At 38.7% G+C, this 19,835-nt stretch overlaps 1 protein-coding gene across 5 annotated transcripts in view; it reads left to right on the plus strand.

Moving 5' to 3' along the window:
- ADAMTSL1 (ADAMTS like 1) overlaps positions 1-19,835 on the plus strand; it is a 438,476-nt gene that overhangs the window by 319,214 nt on the left and 99,427 nt on the right. For 3 of the 5 annotated variants that reach the window (XM_065046188.1, XM_065046190.1, XM_021295430.2), the window contains 5 exons: positions 2,992-3,103; positions 3,723-3,861; positions 14,346-14,396; positions 16,616-16,820; positions 18,075-18,222. In XM_065046188.1, the coding sequence (XP_064902260.1) occupies positions 2,992-3,103; positions 3,723-3,861; positions 14,346-14,396; positions 16,616-16,820; positions 18,075-18,222 (655 nt within the window). The remainder of the gene's footprint in view (positions 1-2,991; positions 3,104-3,722; positions 3,862-14,345; positions 14,397-16,615; positions 16,821-18,074; positions 18,223-19,835) is intronic. The other 2 variants (XM_065046189.1, XM_065046191.1) reach the window with 1 other exon arrangement.

A 19,835-nucleotide genomic window follows, 5' to 3' on the forward strand; every position in this document is an offset into this window, starting at 1 on the left:
CCAAGCTCTTTCTACCAAAAAAAAAAAAAAAAAAAAAAAAAAAAAAAAAAAAAAAAAGAGGTACATCTGTTGCTAGTGACTGTAGTGGATAGTCTAAGGACACTACTTTTAACCAACTCTGTATAAAACTGGTGATATTGTCTTGGGTCTTACAAAGTGGTGAGGGATGCTCTAATGTTCTGACTACTTTAAATTCCTCTGAAACCTAAAGGAACGCAGGGATGATCTCTGGGGTTTTGCAACGTACAAATGCAGGGCTGAGTGCTCTGGGAGTTCTGATTGATTCTGCTGCCTGCTATCACTACATTTAGATAGAGTTTTATTTTCAAACAGAAGGAATGATTACCATTTTTTTCTGGTACAGTGACTCAAGCATACAAAACACACTGTTTGTTAGAGGACTAACTAAAGATCCTCACTTGAGAATCTCCTTGACCATCTCACTTGACTGTCTCCTTCTGAAGCTCTGGCATTTCTCACAGCTAGCAGGGTGTTGCAAATACTGCAAGGGTAAAACCGTACTCCAGAGCTGAGTATTTCAATGTGTAGAAGTTGGCCCTCTGCAGCAAAACCAGGACATTTCTTAAAGCATTTATCTATCAAGTCTCACTTAGAGTTTTGCAAGGCTCAAGCAGCCACTGATATTTTCCCCTGGATCAAGATCTTAGCTTTAGCAAACTGTCAAACAAAATCAAAAAGAAATTTTTATTCTATGAAATCATCATATATTGTTCCTCTTCTGCTTACAGTGCTCCTTGAAAAAATAAACTGTACTTTGCCTGCTTCTTTCATTTGCTTGTTTTGTATGATTTCAGCTCATGGCTGTGGCTCATTGTAATTCTTTCCCACCTATGTTGTTATCAGGTCTGTGACTTCCACATTAGGTTGGAAAAGACATACATCTGTCTTTTCTCTTTGTCAAAACAGACACATAATTGTGCAGACATGCAGGAATAGTCTGCAGGGAGATGAACTCTTCTGTCTTCCTGACTTTTCTTTTTTTTTTTTAATGTGAACTCTTTTTCCTCTCCTTCCTTTTATAGTAGGCTGTGTGTGAGCTCTTGGTCTGTTCTTTATGATTCACTGAAGACCATACTGCTGAGTAGATCTTCTGAGTTTAAGAATCACTGACGATGCTTAAAAAACAAAGAGTAAGAGCAAAATTCTCCCCAGTGAATGCTTTTTCTTCACATTCAGTTGAGAAACCTCCCCTAATGGCTTCCAGCACAATAGAACGTTTTTCCCAGGAGTGCAGGAGGCTTTCATGAGCCCAGAAAGACCCCTCTGAAGTGTGTGATTAATGCACCATCCCCACACAAGGAATTAGATATCCTGTTTCTAACACATAGCCTCAAATGGTATTAATCCATGCAAAAGGCCTCCTGTTTGCTGAAGAAGCTGTATTGCTACAGCTGTATTTCTTTTTCCTGTTGGGAATTTACATCACTGTTTACTCTAATTAGAAAAGGGCAGCCTTAGTCTCGGTGGGCCAGATCTCTTACAGCCATCAACATATTCTGCAGTATTTTCATCTTTCTCCTTCTTTTCAATATATACTTTGATTTGTAATCATGTTTCTGTCTATCTGCAGGGGAAAACAAAACAAATAACCTAGATTACATTGTTCAGCTCAATTTGTCATATTTTTGCTTCTGTTTCACAATCTACTCTTTGACAGTATCCCTTGGTGTTTGGAGAGACAGAAAAGAAAGGCAGGTTGAAAAAAGATGTTTCTAAAACAGGGCAACTTGTTAAAAACGTAGGAAAATAATAAGGAGGCAGTGATGAAATATTTAAGCTGTCTGAAGAAAAAGAGAGAGAGAAAAAGAGAGAGAGAGAACAATGAGGGATTGCTCCTGAGAGTAGGAGTACTGTCTAGGAGAAAGTTTTGGTTTTTTCTAGTTGAGATTTGTCAGTTTTCACTTTTGCAATAGCATCATACCACTGACACAGAGATGCCTAGGCAAGACTGATGCAATGTCCTAGGACAAATAATCAAATAGCAGAGTCTTTTAGTAACAGCATTGTTGTTCTTCCCTTGCCAGCTGTTTGTGCAAAGGCCTAGAGGTAAGGACAAAGGATGTCCTGCAGAGATTTTGAAGTCCCCATTACCATATTAATCATCACCGCTACCAAACAGGAAGGATTTTGTTCCTGGGTCATGTGCAAGTGGTGCTGCTCTAGCAGCATTAATGTCTCTCTTCTTACTGCACTCCTTGCACTACAAACTCTTATTAACATGGGAAATCCATTCAGCACAAATAGTACTGGAAGCATAGTGAAGCTCAGGTGGTTTAAAAGTTGGCACTACTTGTAGGCTCTAAAGAGTGTTTTCCAAACATGCACTCAGATCCAGCCAAAAGTCCATGCCTATGACTGAAAGGAGCATTTTTTGAAGCCAAAATAATGTAAGCAGAAAGATGGTTTATAATAATGACAGTACCACAAAGAAGAATTAGAAAGAGGCCGCAGCTCAGAAACAAAATATCTTGAAGTAGGATTTTTGTACTTTTGTATTTCTCACAGCGCAGCTTCCCATTTTCTACTCTGGACTATCTAATATATTATACATGGTCTCAGAAGGTGTTTGAGAAATATTAAAGATCTAAAATCCATGTCAATGTGACAGGGACAGCAGGTAATGGTAAGTGATTTTCTGATGGAATAAAGATAAGTTTATACCCTCTGTCCCCATAAAATTATTCAGTAGAACTAACCATGCAATTACTGTGCATTCATTATTTCAGAAGATGGTCTCAGACTGGTCAAAAATGCCACTGATTATGCCCAGATATTTATTTGACTGTGTTTTGCAGCCAAGATTTTGCCTCCAATCTATGCTCTGTTTCATTCATTTAATTTTCCTATTGCAAAGTATCTCAGATATTTCACGTAGCTGCAAGACGTTTCAAAGCTGCAAGACACATGTGACAGAATGCTTCTTCCCCATACTTATGCCAGGTTCACTCTTTGGCGTTATATCTTTTTCAGATCCGCTATGCTGGTGCTGCTGACAGTTCAGTTCAGTTTATATTCTATCAGCCTATCGTTCACCGATGGAGGGAAACTGATTTTTTCCCTTGTTCAGCATCCTGTGGAGGAGGTAATGAATTACCACTGTATTCCAGAAACAGTTGTCTGCATACAGGATCTGTCCCAACTTCTGCACTGATATTTGGACCTTTAAAATGGGCAAAATCTGAAAATGAAAATAGTTACATCTAGCTGTAGGGAGTGAGTGATGTAGTAACAGTAGTAGTAGCCTGTAGATCTTTTAGCATTGTACGAAGCTCTGCACATAAGTTACATTTTGATATCCACAAAATGCATTTAATGTTGCAGCTGTCAAACATAAGGGCTGATGGGATGTGGGCACCTTTGGAATCACAATATGTCTCCATTTGCTCCATCTCCACCACCGGCTTTACACTCTGAACTGAAATTGAGTATACAAGCCTTGGTGACCAAGAAACCTTAGCTTTTGTATTTTCTTTCTCCTCTAGGCCTCTGAATTTTTATTTGACCACACTGGTTATCATAGGTGTCCCACTACATGTGATTTAACTTCTTGTTTTCAATTCTGGTCTGTAAAACAGTAGCTGTTATGTCCAAAGGACTGATATTTTCAGTTCGCTTTTGACCAAACCAGATCTTAAATACACTTCACAGAGAGATAGGAAGAGCACCACATTACATATTATTTCTCCCACTGTGTATTCCAGGTTATCAACTGACATCTGCTGAATGTTTTGATCTGAGAAGCAACCGAGTAGTAGCAGATCAATACTGTCACTATTATCCCGAAAATATCAAGCCAAAGCCAAAACTTCAAGAATGTAATCTGGATCCTTGTCCTGCAAGGTCAGTCACCTCTAGTTTTAAAAGAGGATGGGCTCTAAAGGAGTAAGATAAAGCAGGAAAAAATTGTGTTGCTATTGGTTACAATCTCATTCAGACTACGTAATTTAACCTCTTTTTCATCCTGAGGATGCACTGTGTAGATAAAGACCTCTGTTTAGCACCTCAACACTGCAAGACTGATTTGAAATGGTTGTTTCTTCCCCACAAATTGTGTTCTGCCTCATTAAACATTACAAAATGTGAGAAAACAAATTGTTCACTATACCATCCCATGATCAACGTATGTCTCTTGAGTGTTAGTGAGATGGAAAGAATTCTCTTGGGTAAAAATGTTGGAAAATCTTTGTCATCACAACTAGAGGCATTATTTTTATGGGTTTTTTACATTTTTTCCTTAATAAAAAGCTTACTTGCAGTCATGGTAGCTTGTAAGAATGTAAAACAGAGATTTTTTCTAATTCTAACCTTTCTAATTCTAACCTTTCAGCCCCTCACAAAAGACTCCTCTCTGCTCCCATGTTGAGCATTCTTCCTTAGAAGATTAATAGTGAAAATGCTAAAATCACAAGGTCAGATTTCCCATGTATAAGAGAAGGAAAAAAATCACAAAAAGGAGCAGTTCTTTGTTTCACTGATTCCCCTGAATTTCAGTGGAAGACACTCTGCAGCCACTCATAAACCACAAGCATTTATTTGTGTAATCCAAACGTTTTGGTCCTCTTACGTGGCTTTACCAAATCATGGATTAGTGCAGCCTAGCAGGCATGCATGCAAGGATACCTAAAGACAGTCATTTACCTGCTTCCTTCCCTTTAAACTAGTTTTGTGCCAAGTTTGATAAAGCAAGTTTAAGTAATTGTCACCTAAAAAAGTTGCTGTGGCCCTTCAGATTGCTGGGGGTTGCCACAGAAAAAAGATGTCCTAATCCGTAAAGAAGGATGCCTTAGGGATCTATGGGACTACATATCCACCCAACTGAGGATGATTGCTTCCCAAACCAGGTATAGCAGCTTTAGACAAGCTAGGTATTATCAGAGCATAACAAATCACTCCAAACTCAAGATAGTTTTTACCTCTTCTAGAAAGTTTTCATTAAAATTCAATGACTTTTCATAACTGAAGTTAACACTTAGGGTTCTTTGTCATTAAAGATACATTTACCCAGAGTGTATGGCAGTTTATATTCCTTGTTCTAATAAACATATCTTTAGTGGCAATTCTGTTTGTAAATAATTAAAAGCCAGAAATGTTCTCATAAATTTTTAAATCTGAAGTGAAAATCTCCCAGAATTAAAAAGTGGAAATATCAAATCTCAAAATCCAACATTATCTCAGCTGTATTGTATATTCTTTAAGTTACGTATTTTATCATGTATTTCACTAGGATGTTTTAACGAAATAATATTAATCAGTTAGCTTCACTAGAACTCTGTGAAAAGTATTTCCTGTTAAGCGTGTATTCAGAAGTGCTTTTTCAACTGCTTTCACACAATGCACAAAGACCATTTTTCCTTTAACAGTAGTCTGCCAGGTTCAGTATCTGACTTATATTGCTCTAGTAGGTTCCACAAAAAAAATGTGTAATTTGTCAGGTTACTTAAATACATCAACAGTTACAATTAGAAACCTTAGTACAGTAAAGTTCTTGTATTTTTTCCTCAGTGAGTTTCTCAGATCAAAAACTGTTTCTTTGAATTCTTCTTTGAATTATTTGAGACAAACATCAGTAAAGTGGAGGCCAGGTATGATCAAGTAAGAGACCGAAACATGAACATTTCAGAAAAAGGATTGCTGAAAGGTGTGAAGCAATATGGAACCTGTTTTTTAGATTCACCTCTCACAGTACCTATAAGATGTATCTGCCTTATTTTTTTTTTTTTTAAGCCTAAGTTGCTGGGGATTTTTAAATACAGTTCTCAGTCAAATATGTAATTTGCCTGTGGAATTTGTATTATGGATATTTTCCATACTTTTCCTAATAATTTTAAATGACATATTCCCAAATGGGAAGACAGATGACTGTGTGGTACATGGGAGGAAAGAGAGAGAAAAAACAGCTAGGCAGATGTCAGGAAGCAATTTTTGTTTCATATAAGACATAACAAGGCAAAGTTGTTGATATAAAGACCCTGAGGGAAGGGAGAGTCATTGAAAAGTCCCAGGGTACAGACGGTAACAGAGAGGAATTGGCTTTCTGGAAACATCCTCATGGAATGCCAAATTGCAAATGATTATTTTCAAAAGTGCTTTTGTAAAGAATTCAAGAATCAACATCTCAGACAGAAAACCAGAGGAAATCTGTGGTAACTTCTGGAATCTCAGTGCTTTCTTACGGTCAGGAAGAGGGTAGGTGCAGCAGAACAATGGGGTCAGGAGCAGGATCAAGGAGGGCATCTTGGCTCTGCAATGTCTTTGCTGTGTGGGAGCTGCTCAGCTCCAATGGTATAAAATGAAGATGTTCATTTTTTCTGGCAAACTCAGTTCCAGTGAGGCATAGCTGATTAGTGGTTGCTGACTGGTCCTATGGTGTGTCAATGAACACCACAGAAAATTATTGTGGAAGACCACAGTGGTGCTGAATAAAGCAACTGAGAGGGGTTACTGTAGGAGAGCTTACACTAAAATTTTCAGCAAAGGGCAGGCTGAAAGTAAAGTTTAAATGAATACCAGGAGTATCATGTGGGCCTGCAATTAGTTGCCTGTGTAGGGACAGTGCATAGAAACACTTTATTGTGCTTATTATGGCAATAATTAGCAGTATTGGTGGCATCATGAGTAGCAAAAAAAAGCCTAGTCTGAAGGAACATGGAAAACAAATCAACTTTTCTTTCTGCAAACCCAGGTTCTCCCATACTCACAGAATAAGCAGTGTGTGGAAGACTAATTATCAAACATACATGATTTTTACATGTTCCTTTTCTGGCTTATGTAAATGTGGCCTGCCCAGCTAGGTGAGACTGGTAATCAGTGTCTTGCAGGATAGATTATGTGTCTTGCAGGATAGATTATGTGTCATGGCACCAAGTCCCTTTTTGTCTCTACTTACTGTCAATGCTCTGTCTGGCCTTTACATCAGCCCTCTTTAGGGTCTATCTCCTGCCTTAGAAAGACAGAAACAAAAGAACAGTTCATTTACAGTCCATTAAGATTTTGCAACAGTCCACATTTGACTGGCAAATAGATGTATAATATCTGCTGATGTGAATAGTACCCAGTTCCATCTAGTCCACTCTGCTTACTATGCGGCAAAATCAAATCAAGCATTAAGATTTGACAGATTTAATTAATTGTAAATCTTTTAACTACCCAAAACTTCTCAGGATGGAGGGTTTAGGGAAGCAGTTTACCTGTCATCAGTATCCTTCTGTCTCATATCCTCTAATAAAAGGTGAATAGAATTTTTTTCTGCTTTGAGAAAAAATCAATTAGATTTGACTTAACTGGGTATGCTAAACACATAGGACAACTCTGAGGTTCTATAAGCTGAAAATAACATTTCTTTTATAATAAGAAGTATTCCTCTAAAAAGAAATCTTTACAAATATGAAAGAGACTTTTACCCCACTCATCATTCACCTACTCATGAGGATACTCTCTGGAGCAACAACAGTGCTGCTTCTAGATTTCATCTTTGGCTTTTAAGTGACATTCCCAGCTGCACTGTTCTGTATTTTCAGCACTCTCCTCCATTTTTTGCTTATTTCTGCTACATGATAATGTGATGTTTTCTGAGTCACAAAAGCTCTGCTGGTGCTTTTACCAGGAGATTTCAATGGTGTATAAAGATTACTAAGAGCATCTTCAACGAAGATTCTAACGTCATGCAGCAACAGTCTCAAAAATTTCATATAAACAAGACTCTAACACATGGATTCTTAACACTTTGCCAATAATGCCAGTCTGATATGCATAGCAAAAATCCTGGAATTTGCCTAGAGAATTATCTGTAACTCTCCCACCAGCAATAATGTTAGTATTTGTGGAAAGTTTTGGGAACAATCTCTAGTTCAAACAAGATTTTCAACACTCAGAGACCTGAGGGAACTCTCAGATATCCACAGTTTATGGAGTTTTCCAGCAAAATAGCAAAAGCAAAGTTTTTCTTTTGGCATTCTCACTGAACTATCCATACAGGGTGGTGGTGGAGGCAGGCATCAGCAAAAAGAAACTTATACAAAATTCCACTTTTTGTTGTTATTTTTAGCTAATCCAACAAGAGCAATGAAGTACAAGTAAAAGCACACAAAAGACTGCTAGGATATTATGGCCATTCAGAGTAACTCTCGCTAGTGAGAAGTCCACAATATACTTGGTGATGTGAAAGTGTTTAATTTTTCCTGGGCAACAGTGCAAGACACATTCCTGCCAACTTTTACGTATTTCCTTCAAAGGAAAATGAGGTGGTAATAAGTAAATATGAATGATTAAAAGGGCAACATAGAATACCCTCTTAATCAGTATCAGAGGTCTCCTCACTTCATTACAAATTAGCAGCTGAAGCAGGAAATTGCCAAGTGCATACTTTTTCCTTGCTATCAGTTTCCCTAAAGCTATTATATTAGATAGCAAATATATGCCAAGTATCACAGCAGTGCAGTTGATCCCATTTTGACAAAATTCTTTCAGGAAGATGAACAAAACTGGAATTCTAGTATGTTCCTAAAAGGACAGGCTGCACTTTAAGGTTTACACAGTAGCAGCCATAGATTTGCAGTGATGAGAGGGCTCTGAGACACAATGACTCATTTATTGTTATTGCCCTTGACTGGGATATATGATACATTTAAACTTAGTTTTGAATACTTTTTAATATAAAATATGCAAATTTTTGACACCACCACAGCTTTTTTCATGGATGTGAGACACCGGTCGTGACAATGCCCTTTCCAGATCTCTGCCTCAGGCAAATGGTAATTTCTGTGGATTTGCGTTTTTACTTAAATTCTTAGTTTGTTACAGGGGGGTTGAAAAAGCCTTTCTGTCTTGCAGTGCTCTCTGAACCTGGGTCGCCTCTGATTGCAGGGTCTGATCTCAATTTCTTCAGCCAACATATGCATATGAATGATTCTAAAGACAGCAAGAGATAGCCTTTCCCAGGGGAAGATGAGATGTGAAGGTTTTAGTCATCAAAGTAGAAGGCATGACAAGCCTTTTCCACCAGCGTGACTAAAGTTGCACGTGCTGGAAAACTGAGACTGGTATTAGCAAAAAGTATGCTGCCTGCAAGCAAGAGAGCACAGTCAACAAACATCAGTCAGTCAAACTGTATATTTATGGAGGGTGATTTAGAACAGTTCAGAATTTACTGAGGGACTACTGAGGTTTCTGGAGAAATGAGCTAGTGTGATGCATTATGCATGAAAAAGGGGCCGAAGTTTAGGAGTTCAAAAACAATTCAGAGTATCAGGAAAGGAACTATCAGGTACATTTTCAGGAAGGCTGAATTGGAAACCTTCATAGATTGGAGTAGAAATGGTGGTAGGTAGGAGTTCTAGACAGAGAAGGATCTGATAGCCGTGGCAATGTTTTGATAGTCCTAATCAGGGTCACCTGAGTTCAAGAGCAGAATAAAGATGAGCTGCAGATACTCCTAATGCCTAAAGAGGCAATTTTATTAGGACAAATACTCAAAATCGTGAATTTCTGGGCAGGGCAAAAGGCATTTAAATTAAGCTGGAAAATTATTTTATTAGAACAGGCAGGGAGGGTGTGCCAGGAAGTGTCTGTCAAAGTGTTAAAAGGTGTGAATTGCAGAATAAATTCAAATGCTGTTTATCCAAACCACCATAAAACACTAAACTGAATAAAAAAGGGAGAAGATTTTTAGAAGCGTTACAGTCACACTACAGGAAGGAAGTGCTTTTGCTGCTTCCAGTGATAATACCTATTTCAAGCCCTGTGAAGGGATTAATTTTTAGCAGTTTGTGGCAACAATGAGTAAACCATATATTTCTTAGAATTTAAAATCTCTACACCATGAACAAGTCATTTATGATGAACATGAGGTACTGTTCACTGAACAGACATGCTGTCTAAAGTGTGAGGTTTTTCTGGAGGTCAACACAAAAGGATAGCAGTACTTTGCATTTTAAGTAGGTTATTTAAGCATCCTGACTTCATTTTTAAATGTTCAGGTAGGGGATACTGGCATTTACCTGTCTGTAAAGTAATACAACCCTATAAAAGGATACATAAATACAAAATACCTGGTAGTTCTTCAAGTTACATACTGATAGAGTGCAAAGTGATAAGTTGATCATAATACTGTCTATGTCTCAGAGTGAAGCATGGTGGTCCAAAACCCAGAAATGTAAGTCACACTAATAGCATAACTGAGAATTGTGATACTCGCTACCGGCAAAAACAGGCATTCAAAAGCCAATGTTGCCTGTACCTGTGGTGTTACTGTAGATTTTATCTATATCATCTCTGAATGGAAATACTTTTACAAAGTAACACATGGGAAACATTAACAGACACCATCTATTTGAGGGCCTCAGTACCTGTGTTTCAGGTCAGAAAGCGTTGTTGTTACATACACAAGGTGAGGGGTGGATGCAGTATCACAGGTGCAGTCCTGTGATAATCATAGCTCTCGGGGAGATGCTGGCTCAGATGTTAAACTCTTGTCTTTTGTGATGAACTTTTTCAGGTCTTCTGAATGTTTCCTTTCACTTAATGAATTAGCTGTCTGCAGGCAACTTAAGCTGCTTCAATTTTTTATTATTATTTGCTATGCTATTTGATTGCTATCAATATCTTAGACATACTTTGGACCATTGCTTAGATGGCAGAGTCCCCACCATGCAGGTCATTTACTCTCAAGTCTGTCAGATTTCAGTGAAGGCTTAAGTATTGACTGTGCAAGTCCCTGTCAGAAAAGCCTGACTCTGGACACTCAGGAGTGTGGGCAGCCTTATGCCTGCAGCATAGGTAGGAAAACCCCAGGAAAACAGAACCCACAGCAGAAGTGAAGGCTGCAAGCTGGAGGTGTGCAGGTGTCCTGCAGAGGCTGGGCACTGGCATGACAGGGTACAGGAGCACCCGCACAGGAGCAGCAGGTGCTCCTATTCACTCACAGCCTTGACACTCGTCCCCATGCAGGTTCACACCACCCTGAGGCATCTCAGGAGATGTCCTTTCTCTCTGCTGGCTCCTCTCCCAGCTCCAGCCCCAGTACCCCTGCTTGGCTCAGCAAGTGCCTGACCTGAGAGCCGTGAGCATGGAGGAGAGGCAGGCCGGAAGGGCTGGTGCCTTGTCAGAGTTATCCGGGAGCTAGAGGAGAAAGGCATTCATGCCTGTCATTCGTGCTAAGGGGGTAGCTTAAGGAGGAAAAGCAGCTACCAAGAAGACGATGCCAAACATGGCTTTCAAAGAGCATTGCTGCAGGCACGGGTCCCAGGAGAAAGCTGAACATTTGCAGAGGTGGCAGGCCTGGGTGCAGCACACCCACCTCTGGCATGTGCAGCTCCCCTTCCAGCTGGACTTGTGCCTTGGAAGACCAACTGTGCTGAAGCTGCCAGCACTCAGGAGGAAAACAAACCAGTCTGCAGAGTATATGACACAACTTGTTGGTCTGAAAGGCATGGGAGATTTCAGACATATGTAACACAACAGCTCTTCAAAATAATTTATTTTGTGATCCTGCTCCTGCCAAAGCAAGTTTGCTCTAGGTGTTGTGTGAATGAGTCTTGTTAGCTATGCCCACGTCAGCCAGAAATACCAGTATAGTGGAGGAATTATTATTATTTTCTCTGTTAATTTAACACAATATCCCCTTTGCATTGTCTGAGTAATGTACAGTGAACAAAGCCCATCAACTAGATGTCTTCTGTCTTTTTAATAGGAGTATGAAGGACTGATAGATTCGTGGAATTTAAACTAATTTATCCTGTCAAAAAGTACAGGACTCATCAAAGTAATATCTTAAGACATTTTTCAAATAGAATACTTAAGCTGCTGGTTTGGGGTGTTTTGTTTTGGGTTTTGTTTGCTTGTTTGTTTGTTTTGTGTTTTTTGGTTGGTTGGTTGTTGGTTGGGTGGGTGTTTTTTTGTGGAACACACACACAAAAAACCCCAACACATGACAAGCTAGGAAAGATGCAGTTGCTATTAACGGTACAATGACTGTCTGCTGTTCTGCTGTATCTTCAAGCTGATTTTTGAAGTAATAAATTAAGACATTGTGTATTATTGTGGTATTTTTCTTCCTCACTTGCACAATTACAGTGTCAGTAATTCTGTGGAGCTCTATACCATTTACAGAAATGCAATTTATATATGCAAAATTCTTCAAGGGTAAAACCTTTCCAATGACAATATTAATCTAGTGCTTTGTAAATGTTATTTAATCTTCCTAACATTGTTTGGATGTGGTACTGTTATTTCCATTGGAATGGCCTTGGATATTATGCATTCTAATGCATGTAGACCTGGATTATGCATACAGACCATGTTTATTAGAAAGAAACATTTCGCACTCCAATGAGTGAGAAATGTTTTGAAATCTCTTTCTTCCTTAGGCAGTAGATGCTTTTATAGTATAATTATTTCATTTCTGAGCTTGGTATATTAATCTTTTTTCCAACCGCTCCTCAGCAAACTGATGAGCTGGAAAGTGCAAAAGGCTTCAGGGTGGAACTTTAGCAGTGGTAGAAGAGTCAGGAAAACAGCAGAGATTCCCAAAAACATGAAAAAAAAAAAAAAAAAAAGAAAGTCCACTACCGTCTTCTTAAAACACTAGTACACAATTTTTCAAACTTTTCCAGGCCTTTATCCATCAAGCTAAGTTCATTTGCCATTATCTAAATGACCCATTTGTCTTTTCCAAAATTTCCCAGTGCCAGACATGCATTTCCAAAATTTTTAGAGTTTTGTGGAGACAGGCAGATCTCCGAAGATGCAAATATGCACACTGACACAGAGGGCTCGTGTGACTGCAGAGGCTGCTATGCTTAGAGGGCCTGTATAGTCCCCATCACACACCTCCAGGGCTCCAGCATCTGCCTGCGCTTTAGCTGGAAAATTCCAGCTTGCTGACCTGGCGCTGACTCCTCGCTGTGAAAACACAATGAGATCCATTCTCCTATCATGGACAAGTTATGCACATAAAAACCCTGTTGACTGAAAGGAGAATAGAGCCCTTTGGCCTTAACATGACAAGACTCCTTTGAATGCTTACATCATTTTTCAGTGAACTGTGCTGAGGACGGAGAATACTTTCTCCCTTCCCCCTCCTTTGATCCTTCCCCTTTGCAGAAATCTGCAGGAGCGTACTTAGTACCTCTTATTGGTATAAGGCTCTCAAAAAGAAGCTTCATTCTTTTCAGCCAGTTTCCTCAGTCACTAACTTGGGTAGGGACACACTTTTTATTTTAATGCAATTGGCATTCACTCTGATATGTCTGCCCACCTGCCCCATCCAAGTCCCCTGTTGCACAGTGGCTTTGATGAAACTGATAGGTGAGATGATTTGTGATCATCTTTTTGATGTTAATAGATATATCTGATAGCTGGGAGACAACACGGGTAGAATTACTCTGAGTCAGAATCTATCAAAAGGGCTAGAAATTCTGTGAGACCCTGTAGTTTCCTTCAAGTCAAGTGACATCCATCTCTCACGTAACTGGAATGATAATGGTTCAGATAACTACTAATTTTGCTCTAAACTATTGTTTTCTATAATCTCTAGATGTTATATCATTTAGATACTATACCAATAACACTACAGCAAACCAGGCCAACTAGTCATGACAACACCAAAACCAACCAACCAAACAATAACCTGATACATTACTGTTCTCTTCAGCTCCTTTTTTCTTCCAGAAAAACCCAAAAAAAAGAGATAGATTCTGAAGATAATGAGATTGGACTGACTTAAGGTAGAGAAGAAAGAATTGAGGATTTGAATTCTTGCACTGAAAATCCTTGAATTTCTAATCTTGACACCTGCAAAAGAAAAATGTAAAAAAATATCCAAAGGGCAGAAACAACCATATAATAGCCTAAAAAAGGGTTTGACCTAGGGCTCTCTCAAGTAGATAGAAGTTCCCTTATTGTCTTCAGTGACTTTAGATCCAAGCTCCAAGAAACTATTAAGTGTAGAACTACTTTTCTTTCTTTTTTTTTTTTTTTTAATGGCAGATAGCAACCTTATAAATTAAAAAAAATATTTGGAACACTCATTTGGTAAACTTGTGGTAATGGCTTGCGTCTTAGTCAAACAGTAAGATATTCATAAGAATAAAGTAGTAATTGGTTGTTTATTCTTTGAACAACTTGGAAACAGTAGGGTGTGAGCATATGTTTTTCTTCAAATGTGATAACAATTTTGGTAAAATATCTTGTTAGGTTGTTGTTTTTTAGTTTTGTTTCTTGGGTTTTTTGTAATATTGTGTAAAAAAAGTTGTATCATGTAATCATTTAGTGTTTATTTTATTATGTGTACCTTCAACTCAGAAGGTTGGCATTATTGTTCCTAACAGTGATGGATACAAGCAGATCATGCCCTATGACCTCTACCATCCCCTTCCTCGGTACGTAAAACAGTCAACAAGATACTAGGATTAACAAATACGTTTACTTATTTTTTTCCTCTGCTCTGCATTTCTACTTTGCTCTTAAACTAAGATAACAGATGCTGCTTTTCTCTTGCTCTGAAATCCTGCAGATTGACCTGGAATTGTTCAAGTGCTAACCTGTTGTTACAAATTCTGTTGATGCAGAACTGAAATAGTATTCCAGCTGAAGAAGCAATGCAGACTCATTGTGTGTGGTCCCTTTCTTTCTCTTTCCTCATCCCCCGCCCCACCTCCCTTTTCCTCTCACACCTCTCCTTTTTCTAAGCTTCACTCATTTCTGGACAGGACCATAACCTGTGGCTTTGCAAATGAACCATCAGATTTCCTCTCTCTCTCTCCAACAGTGCTGCTTCTTGCATGCTTATAAATTGTGGGATTTTGTGTTTAGACAGTATTTGTGTTGTGATCCTGCAAACCCATGCTAATGCCTTCTCCAAGGGCATTAATCCATTGGCTTTTCTAAGAAATCATAGATGAGGGGCAGGAACAGGATCAAGGCCTGATTCGTATTATTCATTATCTCACAATTAAAATGTCTATAATGTAAGACATGAGATTCTTATGGAAGAAATAATCACATGAATACTTAGTCTTAAAGCAGTGAATAAGACTGGTGCTCATAAAGATGTTTGGTAGCTGAAGGATAATAACATTTTTCTTTTGAAATACTGCCTGGACACGCAATAGTATTGCACTGTGTTTCCTTCTTCATTAAATTATTGAGTCATGGAATATGAAATCACAGAAAGAAACACCTAGGCTGCTTGTTAGTCTCATCCTGGTGAGGAAAGGACCTCCTTCAAACAATGGTGAGGCCTAATGCAGAGATCTTTCAGCATCAGTGTGTGAGTGCAATACATTCACATTCAGCAGTCTCCTGAGAAACCAGGGACCCACCCCAAACTGTGAGTGAGAAAACAAGGAGGAGAGCAGTTTACTTGCCAAGAATTGTGGCTGCCATTCATGTTGACACCCTCTATCAATGATCTGTGTCATTTGGATCAGACTTTCCCTAGCTAAGTGTTTATGGTTATGAACACACAGTCATTATCACCAATTATTTGTGAGATACATTCATGAAATAGATATTGCGGCTAATTATTTTTTCCCCTTTTCTCTGTTCTTTATTAAGAAAAAAAAAAGTTTGTTTTTCAATTTTTCAATTTTGTACAAGTGACATGTACATTGACAAAAGACATAGAACAATTTCATATCAGAGAATACACACTTATACAGCTTCAGGCATTCTCAGGATTATAGAGGAATAGCCACACTGGATCATGACAATGGTCCTTGATCTTCTCTGTGACAATGGCTTGAATATAAGTGAGGAAATGCCAGACTATTTTATGTGGACAAACTGTACACATATAAAACAATACAGCCATGCATACACATGCATCACTGTAAAAGAAGGATTATTCTCATAAGATGCACAGCTTTTCATAAGGTACACTTTATTCTGTGGATTTATCACTACATTCTCAAATGGCACCTGTAGAGAAAAGATGGTTTCTTAGTTCCTCTCACTGTATCAATTGTAAGGAAACAAGGCACATGTGGTTTATTCATCAGAGGCCACATATCCTATCAGTATAGCCACGTCTTCTTTTTTGCTAATATCTTCCGTCTTCCTTTTTTTTCCACAACTCCTGTTGTTTCCCTGTAAAGAAGCAATGTTGTTTCCCTTATGTTCTTGCAAAAGAAGCATCAGCTTCACAACACACTGAGCTTCCAGTGATTTGTGGCAAAAAATTCCTCAGAACATGACAAATTGTGAAGATATGATAATCCGAAGAATGAATTCAATAAAAGTAATTAAGAGTATTTAGAGTTTCTGTGGTAGTAGTAACAGGTTTAGTGGTGTAGAGGAAATTTCATATTACTAACCTGTGATTTAAAGATGGCAGCCGTAAGAGTGCTTTGCTGTTATGGCCATGTATGAATATAACTAACTAACTATAACTATAACTATAACTATAACTATAACTATAACTATAACTATAACTATAACAACTATAACTATAACTATAATTAATTCTTACTGACAGTAATCAGAAAAGAATAAATCCTCCTGCAGATAGCAGTTTATGCATTTCTGAGGGTGGAGGTGGGGGCACCAGGGGTTCCTTTCCTGAATATCTCTCTGGTTTGTTTTTTCCTTTTTTCCCCAGATGGGAAAGTACACCCTGGACTGCCTGTTCCTCATCTTGTGGAGGAGGCATTCAAAGCCGCAGCGTCTCATGTGTGGAAGAAGACATTCAGGGGCATATCAGCCCTGTGGAAGAATGGAAATGCATGTATACTCCAAAGATGCCTGTTGTCCAACCTTGCAATATATTTGACTGCCCAAAGTGGCTTGCTCAGGAATGGTCTCCGGTAATCAGCTTACCTTTGTTGGTTTGTAAGCAGCAGGAATGTGACTTAAATTATGATCTATTGAGCTTGTGGAAGCAGAAACATTCACTGCTTTCTTTCCTTATTACCATGACCTCTTTTTAAAATTATGCTATTTGTCTAATGTCAAAGTAAATACTCAGGAATAATGTATTAATAAGATATACATGATTAAGGAGAACTATGGAAAAATAAATCAGATCAGTAATGTTAATTAGTGACCTTCTACTAATAGTATACTGTGAGCATAAATGAAATGTACAAAACAAAACCAGTAAGCATATAATGGTATATCTTTATTACAACTTTTCAGCCATAAATTGAACATTATTAATTGCTGAGAAATTTCCAGCAATATGTAAAGCCATAAATTACTCTGCTCTTTGATGCTTGTAGTTATCTGTTTCTGACTCGCCTTTCTTTCTGTATGAAGGTAAATATCTTTGAAAAATCTTTCTACAAAAGTAGAAAAGTACTCTGATATTGTACTTGAAGGCTTAATTTTGAATGTAGTTTCTCACAACCCCAGTTTCAAAATTAGTAAAATGGGTTTCAGAACCTAAGCTAGCTCATTCACAGGTGATTGCAAAGTATTCAGTGATTATCAGATGAAAGCTGCTATCCAAGAGGAAAGTAATATTGGTATTATCCTTAGCTTTTTCCCCTGATTGGTAGTTCTGATCCTTTCCTATGCAACCACTTATTAAACAATCTGAACAGGAGGAAAAATTGATGTACCTTACCAAAAATAAATGAAAAAATACTTGAGAAGGTGTCTGAGGGAAGAAAGCCTAATAGTTTCCCATTATGTTTGATACCATGTTCCAAAATAGCTGAGTGTCACCCTTGTTAACTCATAAGCCCCAGTACTTTGTCCAAGCAAAGCAGAGTGACTCCAGATGAAAATGACAGGGTGTTACTGAGCATATTCAGTATGGGATGAATGGCCACAAGCCAAGTAGCCAATGTTGAGTGACACTGCAAAAGAAATCCAGCAGCAAAATACCCAAACCAAGTAAACGTGCAGAGCAGAGCAAAAAGGCAAAAATTTCTGTTTGTTTTGTACCTTATCCATAACTACCAAATATATTACGAATAATTTATGTTTAGAGTTGGGTGTTTCTGCATCGTGTTTTGCTCTCTGATGTCCACATACTTTTACTGCATACTCCCCTTTTATCTGTCACTCCTGTGACGTATCATACACACCTTTTTTTTATATTTTTTTTTCCCCAGTGCACTGTGACCTGTGGACAAGGACTCAGATACCGTGTGGTCCTTTGCATTGATCACAGGGGGATGCATACAGGAGGCTGTAGTCCTAAAACAAAGCCACACATTAAAGAAGAATGCATCGTACCCACTCCTTGCTACAAACCAAAAGGTAATGAGGCAGAAGGATTCTCATAATTTTTTTCAACGATCTTATACGTTGAGCAGTTTTGTTTTGTTGCTGATAGCACTTTTTCCACCTACACTGAGTTGTAAATTTACGCCTTTGAGGCCTGCCATTCTTGTTCCAGTCTGCCTGCCAGCAACTTGGAGTGAATGCTGGCCCCTTCCTCTTTCTTACAAGCTCTGGGTTATTCACTGTGAATTTGTGATCTGGCAAACCAAGCCATGTAAATATAAACTTGACCATAGTGTAAGCAGGTTTGATCTCACTGATTGTATCTGGGCTAAATTCATAACTTGGAGCTTAAAATAAGTCAGAAGCAAGCATCGTATATCCCAATATGAAGTTCCTCTTACTAGCAAGGCTGCAAAATTTGGCACACTGTTGGACTTGAAACATCTTATAGCAAGGAATACTCACAAATTATGTGGAAATGTTTCCTGACTTAGGCCTCAGACAGAGAACAATACAGGCTTTAATTTCTGCACTCAGTGGCCCATAGTGGGTGCACTTGCAAAGTTTCTGGATTCCAGTTTATCTGGAACATGAGAATTCACTGCGTCTGCCAGCCAACAAAGTGGCAAAACCCAGACACGGCCTCTGGGGACCGATGGCTATGTTTGCACCGTATTCTGCTAGCTAACGTGAGCTCACTCCATCCACCTTCCAAGATGAAAAAAAAATAGGCCCTGTGACTGTGTAAGCACGACTCTGAGCCACATGTGGAGATCCAGTGGGTTTGGGCTCAGTCAGCTGCCTTTATGGGGCTTTATCTGTTTATAGTGTTCAGAGCACAGGTAAAGCAGCATCCTGTCTGTCTGCAGCACCCAGTGTAAGCAAAAAGCAGTAAGACCCCCAAAAAATCAGGCGTTTCAAACCATCTACAACTGACTTCTTCTGCCTAGGGAACCTGAGAAGGGCGCAAGACCAACTAGAAAAGCCTTGCTCATCTACATCTGTCAAGAAGTCTCTTCCAATGGGACTTGTCTGGGAAAAAAAGTAAATCGCTGTTTGCTGGAAGCCCACCCTTGCAACAGAGTGGCATCTTTACCTTGGATAAACTCTTATGCTGCCCTTTACAGTATATATGTATGGTATATAGAGAGTATATATATATATATACAGTGATTAATTTTTGGCTGTAGGCAGTTGTTTCTTTCTTCCATTTTTTCCCCATAGTATGTAATGTCTTACATGAAGCATACTGTTTTGCTTGGGTTTGATTTTACTTCTCATCTTGGTTCTGCAACACTCTCTCAGTTCTATCTCCACAATGCAAGTGGCAACATTTGAAACCCCATATACCTGGAGGCTGAATCGTGCTTTCAGAAGAGAGTTAGATCAGATGATATCCAGAGGTCTCTTCCAGTCAAAATTATTCTGTTTATGTGCTGGAAAATTATCCCTTTTATTTCACAAGTCTGGAGGTAGAAATTTAAAGAAGCAGAAGTAGCAGAATACCTCTCCTCTACTGAATCTTTTAGTCTTAGCCTGCTTTTCTTTCTGCAGCTGGATTAACATGAAGCAGAAAAACAATCTTCCTAGCTAACTGAAGGAGGAAGACAAAAAATGTGGAATTCCCTCTCTTCTAACACACTGCA

Source organism: Columba livia, chromosome Z, assembly GCF_036013475.1.
Source record: "Columba livia isolate bColLiv1 breed racing homer chromosome Z, bColLiv1.pat.W.v2, whole genome shotgun sequence".
Lineage (NCBI taxonomy): Eukaryota > Metazoa > Chordata > Aves > Columbiformes > Columbidae > Columba > Columba livia.